Source organism: Triplophysa rosa, linkage group LG24, assembly GCF_024868665.1.
Source record: "Triplophysa rosa linkage group LG24, Trosa_1v2, whole genome shotgun sequence".
Classification (NCBI taxonomy): domain Eukaryota; kingdom Metazoa; phylum Chordata; class Actinopteri; order Cypriniformes; family Nemacheilidae; genus Triplophysa; species Triplophysa rosa.
Window position 1 is genome coordinate 9,544,460 of NC_079913.1, and position 16,916 is coordinate 9,561,375.

The 16,916-nt window shown below is 38.8% G+C and overlaps 4 protein-coding genes across 6 annotated transcripts; 2 read left to right on the forward strand and 2 right to left on the reverse strand.

Annotated features, from left to right (window-relative positions):
• The first annotated feature begins 110 nt into the window (after positions 1 to 110).
• On the forward strand, positions 111 to 1,964 carry lamtor4 (late endosomal/lysosomal adaptor, MAPK and MTOR activator 4). The gene is made up of 4 exons (XM_057324439.1): positions 111 to 238; positions 402 to 482; positions 804 to 921; positions 1,164 to 1,964. The coding sequence occupies exons 1-4, from the start codon at positions 236 to 238 to the stop codon at positions 1,271 to 1,273; spliced, it is 312 nt and encodes a 103-aa protein (XP_057180422.1). The 5' UTR covers positions 111 to 235; the 3' UTR covers positions 1,274 to 1,964.
• A 190-nt stretch (positions 1,965 to 2,154) lies between these two features.
• On the reverse strand, positions 2,155 to 4,472 carry LOC130548123 (ADP-ribosylation factor 4-like). Of its 2 annotated transcripts, none has more exons than XM_057324660.1 (6): positions 4,410 to 4,472; positions 3,749 to 3,829; positions 3,205 to 3,314; positions 2,973 to 3,044; positions 2,655 to 2,780; positions 2,155 to 2,554 (listed from the first exon to the last, which is right to left on the reverse strand). In XM_057324660.1, exons 3-6 carry the CDS (start codon positions 3,298 to 3,300, stop codon positions 2,468 to 2,470), a joined length of 381 nt encoding a protein of 126 aa, XP_057180643.1. In that variant the 5' UTR covers positions 3,301 to 3,314; positions 3,749 to 3,829; positions 4,410 to 4,472; the 3' UTR covers positions 2,155 to 2,467. The 2 variants fall into 2 exon arrangements, with proteins under 2 accessions (XP_057180643.1, XP_057180644.1); XM_057324661.1 differs by having other exon boundaries at positions 4,286 to 4,462.
• A 398-nt stretch (positions 4,473 to 4,870) lies between these two features.
• On the forward strand, positions 4,871 to 8,710 carry gcc1 (GRIP and coiled-coil domain containing 1). Of its 2 annotated transcripts, none has more exons than XM_057324658.1 (3): positions 4,871 to 4,932; positions 5,362 to 6,516; positions 6,686 to 8,710. In XM_057324658.1, the coding sequence occupies exons 2-3, from the start codon at positions 5,410 to 5,412 to the stop codon at positions 7,994 to 7,996; spliced, it is 2,418 nt and encodes an 805-aa protein (XP_057180641.1). In that variant the 5' UTR covers positions 4,871 to 4,932; positions 5,362 to 5,409; the 3' UTR covers positions 7,997 to 8,710. The 2 variants fall into 2 exon arrangements, with proteins under 2 accessions (XP_057180641.1, XP_057180642.1); XM_057324659.1 differs by having other exon boundaries at positions 4,881 to 4,923.
• A 73-nt stretch (positions 8,711 to 8,783) lies between these two features.
• dennd6b (DENN/MADD domain containing 6B) lies at positions 8,784 to 16,901 on the reverse strand. Its single transcript, XM_057324220.1, has 20 exons — positions 16,669 to 16,901; positions 16,422 to 16,460; positions 16,244 to 16,286; positions 16,039 to 16,151; positions 14,850 to 14,930; positions 14,565 to 14,670; positions 13,640 to 13,719; positions 13,503 to 13,565; positions 13,348 to 13,403; positions 13,110 to 13,232; positions 12,809 to 12,904; positions 12,026 to 12,120; positions 11,868 to 11,933; positions 11,305 to 11,369; positions 11,142 to 11,231; positions 11,001 to 11,054; positions 10,725 to 10,834; positions 10,544 to 10,646; positions 10,268 to 10,342; positions 8,784 to 10,143 (listed from the first exon to the last, which is right to left on the reverse strand). Exons 1-20 carry the CDS (start codon positions 16,819 to 16,821, stop codon positions 9,997 to 9,999), a joined length of 1,758 nt encoding a protein of 585 aa, XP_057180203.1. The 5' UTR covers positions 16,822 to 16,901; the 3' UTR covers positions 8,784 to 9,996.
• Between the last annotated feature and the right edge of the window lie 15 nt (positions 16,902 to 16,916).

Here is a 16,916-nt window from a genome sequence, read left to right on the forward strand (position 1 = left end):
CGGTGCTCATGGGCAAAATGTACCTATTACTGTGAGAATTGTGTGACGTTATACGTTTGCGAACCCACATTTACATATGTTAGATTTGCGAAGCATTAAACATGAAATAAAGCTATTAGTTAGCTATGCGGAAAAGACAGCGCCGCTTGCGATGACGTCATATACACGCGACACTCGCTCATCCGTCACGTGAGACGGGAGTTGCAGGAAAACAACAGTAAAACTTCTCCACAAAATGGTATGTTTCGTTTTTATTGTTTGGCCATTTTATTCTTTTATTTGTATGACAGTGTTTTTATGATGTGATCAAGCTTTTTAATTTATTATGGTGATGATAAATATTGTGGTGAAAGGCTTGTCATCTTACGTCTATTTTTCAATATCTGTTTCTTGAATTGCAGACCACGGCTTTGACCCAGGGTTTGGAGAGAATACCCGATCAAACTGGGTATTTGGTTATTAGTGAAGACGGTGTACTTGCGGTGAGTAATGAAATGTGTAGTTAAAATAATTCTAGCCATTTCTAACTGAAAGACTGCAGTGTGTTGACTTGGCCAGTTGCTAAAAAATAATATAGTACCTGAGATGGAATTTCCTGCTGTCATACAAAACAGCTTTGGGAAACTCGTGAAAATTATGTTCTCTACAGGATTAAGGGAAAAGAAAGAAAAACTAGAACAGACTTTTTGTGAATGCAATATAAAATGACTAGACATCCTCAAATCATACGAATTCATTGGTAAACATATTAAAACATTTGCAACTCAGTGGTAAGTGAATTGTTTGGTCATTTTTAATAACAGTCAGCAGGAGAGCTGGAGAATGATGAACACACAGCAGGAGTGATCATGCAGATGGTGAGAACAGCTTGTCGGTTTAGGTTACATGGGACAGCAGAGCCTCCTTTCAAACGGATGTCAGGTAAGACACATGCATGTCTAGGTCAAATTTTGCACAGTTATGCAGTTGTTTTTTGTTACTGTATTGTGAAATAAATATAATTCTCATTAACACAATGTGGCAGAGTATTTTGTTCAAATTGTTTAATGTTTATGCGTTGTTGCGTATGTTAAAAATATCACCTGGATGTGAGAGAGACTGTTGATTGCTTCCAACCTTCATTTAGTAAATATTCTGCTGCTATTCTGTGGTTTTCTTCACAGTGATGTTTGAAGACTACGTTTACGCTGTGACCATCTCCGGGCAGAAAGTATTTGTTGTCAAGAGGCAGAACAACCAACGAGAACCTGTTACTGTCGAGAGGAAAATATGAACTGGCATGCACATACACACTCTTTTTCAAGCGTGAAATAGCGCCCTCATATGGAAACAACCCAGCCATTACAACTATTTGCCATTCAGCACAAACATACTCAATTACTTGTATGAAAACCCTATTACACAGATATGGGACCTTGGCAATAACGGGTGTATTTGGCCTGAGGCCTAGTAATCTTATGTGTTATTAATGTACAATGTCACAGATGGTGGTCACAGGTTGGATGTGTTGTCTTTTTGACACATGATAAGATACTGTCTAAAATGAAGCCCCATCTACTTGTTTTTTGTAATTGGTGTGTATTAACATTTTAAAGTATGTAATTTAATAACCATCAGCTTCTTGTGACTCTATAGGCAGGTTTAAGGAAGGACCTGATCATTCTGATTTCTTATTGTTTATGCATAATGAATGCTCATAAAAGCAGTTTACCATTGAGATCGTTACACTGCAAAGGTGTTATTGATTGTAATGTGTCATGTGTAAGGTGTGAGATGTTGTAATGAACAAGAAACAACAGAGGATTTATGGGTGTTATAAAATATGGTTTCACTTGAATCTTTAGTATAAAGCAGAACCTTAAATGCCATTCATGATTTCTTTTTTAAATGTGATTAATCTACAGGTTTTAAATCACCTTCCAGTAGTTGCATTAACAATACATTAAATAAAATACTACGCATAATTGTAGTTTCTTTTCATTTTTCACAGTTGTTGTTTTTACTTAAATTATACATATTCTATACTAATTTAGACATTATTGTTTTGTAGCTCTTTATGTTAGAGATAATATGTATATAGTTAACTAGTAACTATTTTTATTTAACTTCACAAACATGAAAACAACATAACATTTTAGGTTAATGTTGGTCTTTTCAAAGGCCATTATTTTCAAATCATGTATGCTTTAAACCCCAATACACGATATTTATCATCATCATTAAAACCATCTAAAGACTCCCCCATATTTCATTATATATGTCTTAAAAGGCTGTAATAGTTCAAGTAAGTTTTAAAAAAAGGGGAAGGATAAATGGGGAAGAAAAATACAGAAAAGTGCTTTAGGACAGGAAACGATTGCTTAAAGTCAAGTTGAAACCAACAGACACAGAACATTTCAAAATGTTTTCCTGCAATGTTCATTTGGCATCATCTGTTTCTCCATTCTGGTCCTGTTTTCCTTCCATGTTAACGCTTTGATAGTTCATTGGATAGCCAGTCCAGCCCTTCGTAAAGTCCTGTTCCTTGGGTGGCACACGTGGCCTGAACGTACCACTGCAAGGTTAAAGTGAGAGAAATCAAATATAACTGCTTAGTAACTCAACAGAACATTTGTAAGCACAAAAAGAGCTTCAAGACAAGACAAGAAACTCACAGTCTGACTCCGTAGATTGTGTAGGCTTAATTTATCTGTCAAGTCACTCACTCCCACGGCATTTGGCATGTCTTGTTTGTTAGCAAACACTAAGAGAACTGCATCTCTCAATTCATCCTCTTGCAGCTGATCACAGCAAAAAAAAGCATAGTTTTAGACAAAACCAAGAATTTGGTTGTCAATTCCATAAACTGAAGTCTTTTTTGGCTTTAGTGCATCCTAAAAGTGACTGTATTTTGTACACAAACTGAATGCCAGTGTATGCCACCTTTCTTGCTCCCACTGTTCAGCAAGTCTATCGATTTTCAGATTACTTACCATTTTAGAGAGCTCTTCTGCTGATTCTTCTATTCGTTCTCTGTCATTACTGTCTACTACAAATATAAGGCCCTGCAAAAGACCACAGTCAGCATGGATAGAAGAAAGCCCATGATTCAAAGAATATGCATTTAAGCAGAGCTGAAACCTAATACATTAACTCCGTCCAGCTGACACAATGGAAAACTACAGTAGCGGTAGATGGTCCGAGGTCATGAGACCTCCTTCATACCTGTGTGTTCTGAAAGTAATGTCTCCATAAGGGTCTGATTTTGTCCTGACCACCAACATCCCATACAGTAAAGCTAATATTCTTATATTCAACCATCTCCACATTAAAACCTGCCCAAAATCACACAAATAAATGTTGACAACTTTGATAAAGCAGCAAAACTACATATTCAAATAATTTCATTCATTAAATAATTTTTTTTGTGATGTGAGGATGGTACGATGTCATTCTTTGTATGTGATTTTTTTTAGATTTTCTATGAAGAATTGAGGTTATTGTTATTTGATGTGATTTGTTACTTTCATGAATGAGTATTTCTAATGACGTAGGTATGGAACGTGATTAGACATTGACAAACTCTTGTAGTGATTGGTGGTGTTACTATTTTTAAAGGAACTTGTATTCACACATGTATGTATTTGCCTGATGAAGGTCATGAGACCGAAACGTTGTAATACTAATTAAATTTATCTTTTTTGCAAGGACTGATAGTGTGCAGGATTTCTTTTCTTTTTGCTTAATTCATTCAAATGGAAATGCTCACCAATGGTTGGTATGGTTGTTACAATTTCTCCCAGCTTCAGTTTGTAGAGAATAGTTGTTTTACCAGCGGCATCCAGACCAACTGAAGCAAACATACATAAAAAGTGTTAAAAACGTGTTGTTGGTGTTTTAAAACACCTGGCCACTTACACTATGACAACATACTGCATATACATAAGCCAACATCTTTACACAGTTATACACCACACTGGAATAAATACTACACTTTTCTTAATATATTATCTTCCTACCTATAATAACTATGTGCATTCCAAAAACTATTTTTACAGTGGTTGGTTCCTTTACGATCCAGTCTAACTCACCCAATAAAATACATTACAGTTAAAAAAACATACATAATTTATATGTGTATCAAGAATGCTGATAGGTCTAGGATTACAACACTTTGGTAAAGTGGCAAAAACAACGGCTTCACCCAACAGGGACATAACAGAGATTTCTATGATGATGCTTTAATAAGTCATTACGAAATAAACGCGCTAGTACGTAATTTAAATGATAAACATAAATCCTTTACACTAAAGCATCACGGCTGCTGTTTCTATGATTAGGAAATACTGAGCCATTAGTATTCTCATCTGTTTCTCGCCGAAGAGTTTGGAAAACAGCGACGTAATAGTAAGCCCCATGTTAAAACTCACACAGTCAACAGGATACTAAAGAAAAACAACTAAAACCTTCACGCTAAAACCATGACAACCTGCCGGTGTGTGTCAGATCAGATCACATCAGACAGATCATCGTGGGGTGTATGACGTCACTGCCTTTAAACGTCGAGCTTATTTAAATGTGAAACAAACAAACAGACAACAATACGTGAAAATCGAATCGTTTTATTCCATACAATTATTGAAGCAAATAATTGTATAAATATAAATACATGCATGTCATTTCGTTTTTACTAGCCGATTAAAGATAAATTGTGCATTTTTTGTGCTTTTCTTACAAATGTGCAATTGGTAACAAAATATATAATAATTTTACCTATAACTTAATGCAATTAAATCCTGTCTGTAATACAGTCATAACTGCATCGAAAAACTTTACATAAATCTTTAAAAACTAAATGGTTAGACTTTTATTTTTCACGCATACGTCACTTCCCATTCCAACCAGGAAGAGATTGTTAAGCAAGTAAACAGGACACGTATTCAAGTAAATGCGGTAATTCTCTTTGTAAAACTAATTACGTGAACACCAATAGTACCAAATATCACATACAGTTAATGCTGTATGCACAACGCGTTTCGTGTCGTGTCGTGAGATGTGCTTTTATGTGCTCATTTTCTGTGACTTCCAAGTTGCTAGCTAGTTAGCCAACAAACAATAATATGATCAGTAAACCTAATGCCATATTTATTTTAAAGTCTATGTCAGCTTATTAATATTTACTTGTAATTTACCTTAGTATTGTAGCAACAACACTGTATATTGGTCATTATTTAGCTGGCTAGTGCAATACTACTGGTTATGATGCATTGCATGTATTTATATTTATGTGTCCATGTGGATTCACTTCATAAAACGTCAAATATTACAATTCTGCAGTGTTTGCTTTTTGATATCAAAAAAGTTGAATTTGCTCTTTTGCAGGTGAAGATTATATCTTTAAGTATGAAACCTGACTGACAGTGATACAACATGGAGAAGTTTGGAATGAGCTTTGGTGGAGGCCCAAGCAAGAAGGAACTGCTTGAAACCATTGATGTTCAGAAGAAACAACTTGTAAAGTACCAAACTCGTTTTAAAGATGTTGTCAGAGCATACCAAAGCCTACTTAAGGAAAAAGAGGCCTTGGAAGCCAGCCTGAAAGTACTGTCCATTTCTCAAGAAGTCGACCTAAGCAACCATCGAGAAAGCCTTTCTTCAGGTGGAAGCTATGGAAACGCAGAACGACCTTTGCTGGCTGACCTCGGGGATGACCGCTGTTCCCTTCATAGTGAAGATAGTCAGGACACAGCAGCTTCTGCTGATACAGCCAATAGTGTGACTAGTAATAGCACTAAGGGAGACCTAACAGAAGAGGACCAAACCTGTACTGTAGATGGAGCTGTTGGTGCTGTCGCATCTGTCTTGCACCAGCAAACTGAGGAGGCGAATGGATCCGAAAGTGGTATCAGCACCAGCAGCAGTGGATCTCTGGAGCAACCAACTGCTGTTTCCGGTGCAGTAGACGCAGACCGTCGTATCATCCAACTAAAATCGCAACTATCCACCCTGACCAGTTCTCTGGCCACCGTCACTCAAGAGAAATCCAGAATGGAAGCTTCGTTCCAGGCGGACAAGCGGAAGATGAAGCAAGAACTGGAGGAGATACAAGCCAGGTTGGAAGAAGATCAGAAGCAGCACCAGGCAGAGCTCCAGAGCTTGCAAGAGCAACTGGCAGAGAGCAAAGCCCGAGTCATCACCCAACAGCACGAACGGGAGCAGGAGCAAGGTGACCACGCGCACATGCTCAGAGAGCTCCAGAAACTCCTCCAGGAGGAGAGGGGTCTGAGACAGGATGCAGAACTTACGCTCGAAGATGCTCGAGAATCCCTAGCCGAAGCAATCTGGGCGGCAGATAGAGGGCTGGATTACGAGGTGCGACTGAAAGAGATCACTGAGGAACATGAGGAGCTGAGGAAGAGCCTGAAGGCTGCAGAAGTGGAGAAGAGCAAACCCGACCCGCGTGTGGAGGAGCTCCAGCAGGAGATAGCAGAGCTGAAAGCCCACTTCAATCAGCAACTTCAACAAGAGATCCAAAAGGTAAGTTTAAAACAGATTTTTTCGCTTTTCCTTTAACATTTTTTGTAGTAAATTTTTATTCGATCTAGGTATTACTTGTGTCAGGATCAACTAAATTTGTGAAATTTAGCAGTTAATTTATTTATAAGCGTCTGAAAATTATTTTTTATTTCTTGATGTGTCTATGTAGGCGGCACATGCAGAGGAACGTCAAAGAGGCCAGGCTCAGATGGAGGAGGTACGAGTTGCCAGCCTTGAGGAGCGTGTGTCTGAGCTCTCCGAGTTGCTGGGTGCCTGCGAGAAGGCCAGACAGAAGGACCAACAGAAAGCTCAGAGGCTGCGGGAGCGCATCCTTCAACTAGACACTGAAAACAAAACCTTGGCTATCGCAGCGGTCAACAGGACAACCTCCGATCTAAACATCGATGAAACAAACTTGAGCATGGACGTGTTGAAGGACAAGCTTGAGAAGGTGAAGAAGTTACTGCTGTTGGCTGCACAAAGATCTCAAGACCAGAATCTGGATATTGATAAGCTTCTGGAGGACGAGAAGGACTTGGACGCCTCGGATGGTGAAAAAGCCACCGCACTCCACTACCAGCAAGAGCTCCGGCAACTGAGGGAGGAGTTTGAACGCTACAAAACAAGGGCCCAAGGTGTTCTGAAAACCAAGAACACAAAAGATGGCAACCAGGCCCAGGAGCTGGAGGAAGCACGAGACCAGCTGGCCGAACTGAAGGAGAAGTACATCAACCTTCGAATTCTGTCCGATGAAGCAGAAGCACGGCACAAACGTGACCTGGAGGAGCGTCAGAAAGGGCTCGTGGTGCTCCAGCAGACCCATAAACAGGAAGTTGAGAGGCTGGAAGCCCAACACAGGGAGAACTTCCTGCGGCTTGAGGGAGAGCTGCACAAACAAAGAGACCGCACAATGGCCCTGCTGGCAGAGAAAGACCACGAGCTGGAGCGGCTACGGGCAGCCGCAGTGATCGGCTTCGGAAGCCATCAGAGGCATGCTGCAAATAACGGCGCAGCGATGGAAGAAGGTGACTTGGAGGGGGATAATCCAGCACATGACGAAAGTGACATCATCGCTCAAGCGCTCAAAATCGCCGGGCCAAATGAACCAACTTTATTACTGTACGCCGAACAGCTGGCACGCAAGGAGGTGGAGGTAGCCGCCTTACGCAAGCAAAAACATCGACTCGAGGAAGACCTGCGCCAGCTACAAGGGAAGCTGATCGCTAATGGGGAGAGACATGAAGAAGAGATTGCTGAGATACGTGGTCAGCTGGACAAGCGTATTCGGGACCAGGGAAGAGATGGTGCTAATCTTGAGTACCTGAAGAATGTTATTTATAAGTTTCTCACACTCCATGATACCAGAGGACGCCAGCAGACTCTCACGGCCATTCTGACTATTTTGCACTTTAGTCCTCAAGAGAAACAAGCCGTGCTGAAGCAGCAGGCATACAGTTGGTGGACGGCAGGGATGCGATAAAGACAATTTATGATTCTACTGTGCTGAGAGAAATATTCTGTTATTTTTATTGACCAATGATTTAGTGTGCAAAGTTAAAGGGTAACGAGGGTAAAGAGTTTTGGGTGTGTTTCTGAGAAACAATAAATAAAACTTCTCCTGTAAGAAACAAAGTCGAATATTAGATCTTGACACTGTTTTGACTCTTGCACATGGGTGCAACAGACTGTTTCAATTCAGTTTGTATAATATGTAGAGATATGTAATATAGTCTCTGCTGTATAGACTTATATAACACAACATTTTAATAAAACACTATTTTGGATATGTTTAAAGGTTCAAATCTACAGAATGATTCATGCCAAAGAAGGCCCTGTAAAATATTTGTTTTTTCTAATGAAAACTAAACGGGCTGTTAAGAGGTAAAGCTATTATCAATCTGACATTTACTTTCAGACATAAGCACATTTATATGGTTCATGGTGAACTCCATTCATATATTTAACACAGAACTGATTCTAGTCTGCTTTGAATTGGTTAGCCTCCAGTACCTTTCAAGTTTTCGTTGGAGGTTTTTTCCTGATATATCCTGAGGCTTTTGATGACTGCACTGCTACATTTGTTTATTTCTACTGTATGCATATAAATCATTTGAGAAACTTCATCACCATGTCAGTCTTTTGTAAATAAATTCCAGCATTCCTGCAGTCATACACATACAAATAAACAATTTTTCTCTCAAGCATTTTGTCATTTTTGTATTAAAAACAGTGAAGAAGTAGAAAAAAAATGCACTTGGGAGTTGATTCAACAAGTTTTATTTCCATACATTGTATGCACAACAGAATTTGCCATTGTCTAATACTAACATTTTAAACCCTTGTAATATTAAAATGATAAATTAGGAAAAGTCAGCTCTTACTAGGCACAAAACAAAATGGCAAAGGAAACTTTTGTCATTAAAAAAAAGATTTTGTGCACTTGATTCTTCCTAAAAACAGAGATGCGTCCATTTCTTCAGACATGACTTCAATAAGCACTGTAGGTCAAATGTCTTTACCACATAAGATGTCTTGCTGGTCTGTTTAAACAGACTTTAATATAAAACACGACTATGAAAACAAAATAAAGCCCTTTCAAAATGAAATTGTGTGTAAAAGTGGATCTGTAGCAATAGTTTAATTTCAGCCTGCTTAAGAAAATAACAACCCCCCCCCCAAAAAATAAATAAATAAATCCTTAAAAGCACAAAAAACCCAGACAGGAACCAAAAAGCATTCATTTGTGCCCAATACAGTTTATACAGATTTAAGTACCTTACACATAATGGTACTGTTTTTTAAGTATAAACTTAACCAGCTCCACATTTGTTGCGATTACATTATGAAACACATCACCCAACTCTTTCATGTGACTAAATCTCTCTTGAAACCATGCAGACATTATGCTAGCCTCAATTCAAAAATCCTGGATTTATACTATCAATTAGGCTTCTGAATTAAAAATGAATTTCAATATGGACTGATCTGTATTCAATAATCCAGCCCTGAATTACATAAAATCCTTATCTCATATAAGAACTCCATAAAAATCGGCCAAACAACAACGTGCACGAGGTGATTCTGTGCTGAGGTTAGAGGTACTGTGTCAAAAACTGTAACCAAAAGTGATGCTGTGAGTGTCCTTGACCCCAGAATAATACCACTATTACAGAACTAAAAGCTTTGATATTTAATAAATCATTTTTAAAAACCCTAAAATCACACTTACAGATGAGAACATAAAATTATTGCAATCTATGAACTGCAGTCTTCCCGTGTTCTTCATGTGTTGTCTAGTGCTGTCTAGCAGCATCGCCTGTAAATTCTCTCCTGTATATCTATAATGAAAGGCCTCTCAGGTAGTGTGTGTGTTTTACTGGTAAAATAGTTGTTGGTTTATACCTGTGCAGGTGTCAGGGGTTCATTGATAGCTGGTATTCTGAAATATTAGCGTTGTGGCACAGAGAGCCTGTGTATATGTCAGTGTTCATGTGGTTCTGACTGTGATTGTCTGTGTAATACTGTCTGTAGATCTTCTGGCAGGGAGCTGATGATGGTCTGAATGGACTGCTCTAATCTCTCCAGTTGTTCTTCTTTGACTGGAAGCTGGTGCCTTCGAGCTTTTGCCTGGATAGGAGGTGCAGAGAGAAACTTTTTCAGGTTCTGTAGCCCAGTCGGTAGAACGTGACGCTAACACCCCAATATCATGCGTTTTATTCATGCTATAACACAGACATAAAAATGAATTAACCAGTTTCTCTCTCAGCTTCAGGATGAGGTCAACAATTTCTACTTCCGATTTGTCTCTGGTCCAAGCCAACAGATCCTGAATGAGTGAAAACAAAAGCAGAAAAAAATATTCTTGTAGTGCAACACCGATTTGATGTAACCACTCCAGTGATCTTTCATTTTAGCAGGCAGGTGTTTTTCATTTAAAATTATGCATTCAGAATTACAGATTTTTTTTAAGTTTCAATGGTTTTGAAGCAGAGACTATTTTAGGGAATAGGGATTAATATACTCTCACAGCTGCACAGATGGCCTCTAAATGGAGACATTCCACTTTCTGAGTCATCTCTCTGTGCCTGAGACGATACCAGCCGTCAAAGTTTGGAGAACGGAAGAACCTCCTGAAAGTCAGACATTACTTCATATGGACAACTGAATAAAAGGTTTGGGTTTTAATTCTGATCTTCCTGGTGTGTCACCTGTACAGTCCCATCCAATCTCCTTTGAGCACTGAGGTAAGATGAGGCCCTCCTTGGTCCAAAGTCTTAATAAATTCCTCTTGACTGAAGGGTCGGATTTGTGGAGGAGTCTGAGAAACATGAAACAATTTAATATCTAAACAAGCTTGGGAACTGGCTTTGTATTTGGAAACTGGCTGAGATTCAGATGGAATGAGGCAAGCGACCCACGTCTCCTATTAATGTAATGAATTGATCTCTATCAATTCAAATCTAATCATATCATCTTGAACCAACCTTCCATGGAGACACAGTTCTCTGCGGGGGCATGAGACTGGACAAGTACTGCTCCTAAAGACAAACAATGGTGTGAATTCGAAGATGAGGACTGTTCAATGAATGAAGTAGTAATAAAATAGTAAGACTGTCATTAGGTACCAGTGGAAAAATGAAACTCTGCGTCTGATCCAACAGATGCCGCCTCAATATGGAGCTCTGCACCTCTGATGGTCTTTTTTTCTGGATACCCTGAAGGCAAAAAGAGGACACTTAATATTGCTTTTGGTTTCAATTCAATACCGAACGAACAATTGCAGCCAACCTTTAAGATTCGTTTGATGAGGGCTTTGTCTTTCTGTAGGAAAGTCTTGTATGCTGTGTATATACCTTTAAGAAAGAACAGGAAAAATCTCAAAGATACAATTTTGCATTAAAGGGATACTTCACGCAAAAATGAAAATTCTGTCATCATTTACACCTTCGAGTTGTTCCAAATCTGTATAAATTTCTTTGTTCTGATGAACACAGAAAAAGATATTTGGAAGAATGTTTATAACAAGACATATTTTGCCCCCCATTGACTACCATGGTAGTAAAAATACAATGATAGTCAAAAGTGCCCCAGAAATGTCCTGCATTCTTCAAAATGTCTAATTTGTGTTCAACAGAACAAAGAAAAGATAAAGTCATTTTTCCTACTGTGGGAGTCAATGGGGGGCAAGATCTGTTTGGTTTTAAGCATTCTTCCAAATATCTTTCTGTGTTCATCAGAACAAATAAATTTATACAGATTTGGAATAACTCGAAGGTGAGTGATGACAGAATTTTCACTTTTTTGGGTGAAGTATCCCTTTAAACAGACTAACGCAATCTCTTGTTGTGTACCTGGTTTTGTATCCAACGTTTTCAACTTAGCCAATTTCTTGATCTTCAACTGCTTTGGCAAATCACCTGCAGGAAAGAGAAACCAAACTCAAACATCATGCATGCACACATCATATACTGTACAAGTCATTATGGGGTTAAAATGCAGTGTTGTTTACCAGATATCTTCAAGTCTCCGAGGCGAATGATGTGTGGCCAGCACTGAAAAGTCTTTATGAAGAAAGGGTTTGTGACACCCAGTATCACGTTAGGACTGTCAGAAGAAAATACACAGAGGTGTCACATGCATTAAACAATGCGGAGGTGGTTCGCATTTTAGAGAATCCATCATGAAATTCTTAAAGGAACAGCATCACCCAAAAATGAAAATGATGGCATAATTTGCTCTTAACTCGTAGACAGTGTTTTAAAAACGTTGCCAGCCAATGCAAGCTTTTTATTATCGAGAAAATGCTTAAAAGAAAATATGATGGCACATACAATACATCAAATGCACCTCCTACTGTATAACACTGAAAACATGGAAAGCCAGATAAACATTCTAATAATGGGAAGCGTTGTGTCATAAATGATGGAAATCTTGTCAATGGTGGGAATTGTATGTACTACAAAAATGGTGTCAACCAAAGGTCATATATATCAAAGGGATGAATTTAGTTACAACGATTTCATCTGTTTTTCACACAAAATTAAATGGCTTCAAAAACCTTGAACTGTTGTGGAATTTTTTTTACCTTGGAGCCCAGCTCCAATTCATTTTCAATATATGGGAAAAGCAGCCAGGTATTCTTTAATAATAACATTATTTGTGATCCATTGAATTAAAGAAAGGCAACGTAATATATATAATTATATAGAACAATGAGGGGAATAAATACTAACAGATTTTCATTTTTCTGAAAAACTGTCCTCTTTAAGAGTGGCTGTGTGTCTTTGCTTACGGAGCCTGAGTTCTGGTGGTATACTCCTTGAATTCACTGTCATGAATGGTGAAGTAGGGTCTGTAATCACCACAGTACCGCATCGGGGCGATGGAGCTACAACAAAAGAGCATCTCATATAAACACAAAAGTTTAAAACTGCTTTAAAAACGGCTTTTTGACCATTTATTAATATCACTTACCAAACTAATTTTAGTTTTATATGTTTTGCACCATAAAGGAGATTTTTACATGCTAAGTTAATAATAACCGTCATGTGTGCACTGCTGGGAACTGTGTAATGAGAACACAATGTCCCTACCTGACCAGGGCCAGCACAGTCTCCGAGGAGCCAGTTGGAGAGGGTGCCATGACAACCACTGGCTCTCCTAGCAACATCAGCTCCCAGAGCATCTGCACGTGAATCAGGACTGACTGGAAACATCTAATCACATGAAAGGTCAATTAGGGTAATCTGTAGCTATGGTGCGCAATCACTGAATGCTGCAAACTCAACAGATGGTTTAGTCATTACAGAACACATGTAAGCAGTAACATACTTGAAAAGGTCCAGCTCGTGAACTGATGGAAGAATCATGGGGGCAGGGAGCAGATTCTATAAAAACAACATTTTATGTTGTTATCTTTGAGCACAAAGTCACATTCAAATACAAGTTCTTATTAAGAGAATGCATGTGCGAGGTACAGTAGGTACCTCTTGTTGTGTCTGTTTAGAGAGGCTTCCTGCTGGTGTTTCAACGTTTGAGGGAATTGTGACCTGCAAATAGAGCTCTGGATTAGTCTGTGAAACTACAATCAAACACAAAGTTATCAAACGTTGATAGGTCTCACCTGCATCACCACACCCATCACAGGTAAGTTAAGTGTTTGCCCTGGTACTGGTGCAGGCCACTGATCAATCTCATTGCAGACTACAACAAATAATATTACATTAGGTTAGGTTAAGTTGTTCCCTTAAATTCTGCTCTTTATTGAGTCAGAACTCCAAAAAGAAACATATAGGCCTGGTTTCACAGACAGTGCTTAAAGGGGTCATATGGCGTGAACACGTGTTTTTCTGTGTCTTTGGCGTGTTATAAGTTGCCCATGCATGTATTAGACACGTAAAATTGCAAAAATGAAAGTGTCGGAACAAAAGATGCATTCTATCTAAAAGCAAATGCTCAGCCAGACCTGCCTGAAACGCCTCGTGTAACCACACCCCCACAAATCTACGTCAGTTCGTGGTATGATTTGACTAAGAGCGCCCAAATGTATACGCAAGTAAGGTGGGCGTGCCTGTCAGTACAATTGCTTTGGAACCTGATGTTCCAAATATGGTAAGAGGCGTTACATTTCCCTCACACGCTTGCAGTATTCGACCAATCACTACGCACTGGCCAATCATAGCACACCTCGCATTTCAGAGCGATGAGCTTTGTTAAGAATCTGCGCTTTTGAACCTTAAATCGTGTATACACATTGCATTAAATCTAAAACAATTGATAATATTCGTTTTAGCCATGTCATATGACTCCTTTAAGGCTAGTCCCAGACTAAAATGAATGTTCGACCTGTCGTTACTGAATATAACTGGCCCTGAAATATCTTAAAATATATTAGTGCCATTGTTTTGTCTCAAGATGCAGACCCGTAATGTATTCTTCAAGGCATTTTTATAAAAGCGACATAAATATCTTAAATCAACTAAGGCATAGTCCTGGCTTAAGCTAAACCGTGTCTGTGAAACCGGGCCATAAAGTCAAATTAACCTCACCAGTCTCTAAACAGGGTTCAAGTTTTTCAAAGTACTCGGGGGCGATGACCTGCAGCAAAGAGTGGAACAACTCCACAAACGGCAGTCTGGACACCACCACCAACGACTGTAAATAATATTACATATAATTACGATTACATTATATTCTGAACAAACTACCAAACAGCTATTCATGCACATATTTGTTTTTTTAAATACAGTAATTAACAGAAGACATTAAATTACAGCGTTGTAAACCTTTGTTTCCGACAGAATAAACGTGTATATTTCAGTCGAGTTACACACCTTCTGAAAGTAGCCTCTTTTGACAGACGCATCTTTCACTTGTCTGAAATAGACATACCCATGGAAATGTGCATGCTCCTTCTAAAAGAGAAATTAAATCATATACATGCAATTTTCATGTAAATTCTGGGTTCAGTTTTTTTTTACCCATTTTTGGAATGTATTGCTTTAAAGGAGGACCACTAGTAGGCCTAAACAAACTTCAAAGGGGGCCTCAAGATTACTTAAAAGTTTTCAAAACAAGATAAACCTATAGGCTTAAAAAAAAAGGTAAAAAAAATTGTGTCATTTCTTTTTTATTACAGATATACAGTACATCTTTCATGTTATGCCAAACTCTAGAATATCTTGTAGAAGAAATTGAGAGTGGGGGACTTTGGGGTCAAATTGTGGATAATGGGGGGTTTAGATTCACTGGTGCACTTACATGCTATTATAACAGATTAATTATTTATTGCATTATGAAATTAATTTTAGTCTATGGCAGTGATCTTTATTCTCCAACCTTGGAGAGCTACCGTCCTCTAGTGCAGCTCCAACACACCTGTCTGTAATTATCAAGCAACCTTGAACATGTTAATTAGCTGGTTCAGGTGTTTTTGATTTGGGAATGAAAGCTCAAATTTTCAGAATGGTACATGGTAGCTCCCCTGGAGCGGGGTTGGAGACCCCTCGTCTATGGTTTAAAACTAATGTTGCCTTCATGTGCTAGCGCAAATTCGATAATTCCCACTTCAACCTGGAATTAATCTATGGAAAAGGGCTCTTTTATTGTTAGTAGATACTTGTAATGTTTTAATGCAACTAAATCATTAGTAACATTAATGTTACTAAATACTGTTAATGTGTCTAAATCCAGACGTTACTTCCGGGTTGAACTGGGAATTATCGAATTTCCGAGAGCACGTGAAAGCAGCATAATTCACAGGACAATGTCTTCAAAAATGGGATATAAAGTGCAGTTAATTAGTTCTAAAGCAATATATTTGGGTCATTCTGGGAATATTTGTAATGGCCATACTAAAGGTGTTATTCCACCCAAAGTTTGTGTTAGTACACCATCAGTCTGGTCCAAGTCTAGTAAACATTTTCTGGACACTGGCATGACAGTCGTCCACTAGTGCTGATAGAAGAGACGGAGGATGAAAACATGAACATGAAAATGTCTGAATGCAAGTACATTTCATACCTGCAAAGTCACAGGTGCGGCCCGGTTGTATGCATCTTCCTGTCCAAACCAAGAGCCCCTGCGGCCCACCGAATGCCGCAGTCTGAAGCTAAACTGAGTGTCTCCAAGGCATCCTGGGAAAGACATGGACTCATGTGAATGAGCTGGAATGCTCATGTTTCATATATCACAACAACATCTATAAAAGACTCTTAATACGAATTACCTGAGTATGAATCAGGGAAGGATAAATAACAGATGCTTGTTTTCTAAAAACAAAAAATGAGATGATTTAATTTAATAAACAAGTGCATTTTGATCATCATTGCTACATATTCTGTTACATACACAGCCATTTGAAATATAATTCATGGGAAATAAACACTAATATTGTAAATTCTTACCTCCTTCTCCGTGAGCTTGACATCATGTGGGTAAACGAGCTGATGATGACAATAAGGTTAACGTCACATTGATACACAGACAGACATGTTGTTGAATTAACAATGATATAAAGAGCATTGCAAACAAGATAGACTGACAAAGACACGCCACTAACGTTACACCTTATCAGTCATTTCAAGGGTGTAGTACAAACACCCTTGTAACAAGCAAACAGATGTACGAGGTGCATGCACATCATTTGTGTACCTCTATGGCTTGCCCGAGCTCGAGGTCGAAGGTAACGACGCACACGCACTCGAGCCAAGCGGAGAACCGGGACCACGGCTCCGGTGTTTGTGAATTCGTAGCCGCAGTCTTTGAAGCTCCTTCCCGAGAATCACAGCTGTCAAATGGGTCCATTGTGAATTAATCCATTTGATCTCCACTTGCTCATGCTCATATGAATGGTCGCGTCCTCGGTCATCCTTCAATAATGGAAGTCTGGAAGTCTTAAC

Coding starts and splice junctions, on each gene's coding strand:
- LOC130548123 (XM_057324660.1), bottom strand. CDS start 3,300: ATGGTTGAATATAAGAATATTAGCTTTACTGTATGGGATGTTGGTGGT. Junction 2,781..2,972: donor CAGAAGAGCTCTCTAAAATG/GTAAGTAATCTG, acceptor TGCTGTGATCAG/CTGCAAGAGGATGAATTGAG. Junction 2,555..2,654: donor ACAATCTACGGAGTCAGACT/GTGAGTTTCTTG, acceptor TTAACCTTGCAG/TGGTACGTTCAGGCCACGTG.
- dennd6b (XM_057324220.1), bottom strand. CDS start 16,821: ATGGACCCATTTGACAGCTGTGATTCTCGGGAAGGAGCTTCAAAGACT. Junction 16,152..16,243: donor CTTCCCTGATTCATACTCAG/GTAATTCGTATT, acceptor TGTCTTTCCCAG/GATGCCTTGGAGACACTCAG. Junction 11,934..12,025: donor CGGAGACTTGAAGATATCTG/GTAAACAACACT, acceptor TCTTTCCTGCAG/GTGATTTGCCAAAGCAGTTG.
- gcc1 (XM_057324658.1), top strand. CDS start 5,410: ATGGAGAAGTTTGGAATGAGCTTTGGTGGAGGCCCAAGCAAGAAGGAA. Junction 6,517..6,685: donor TTCAACAAGAGATCCAAAAG/GTAAGTTTAAAA, acceptor GTGTCTATGTAG/GCGGCACATGCAGAGGAACG.
- lamtor4 (XM_057324439.1), top strand. Junction 483..803: donor GTGAAGACGGTGTACTTGCG/GTGAGTAATGAA, acceptor TTTTAATAACAG/TCAGCAGGAGAGCTGGAGAA. Junction 922..1,163: donor TCCTTTCAAACGGATGTCAG/GTAAGACACATG, acceptor TTTTCTTCACAG/TGATGTTTGAAGACTACGTT.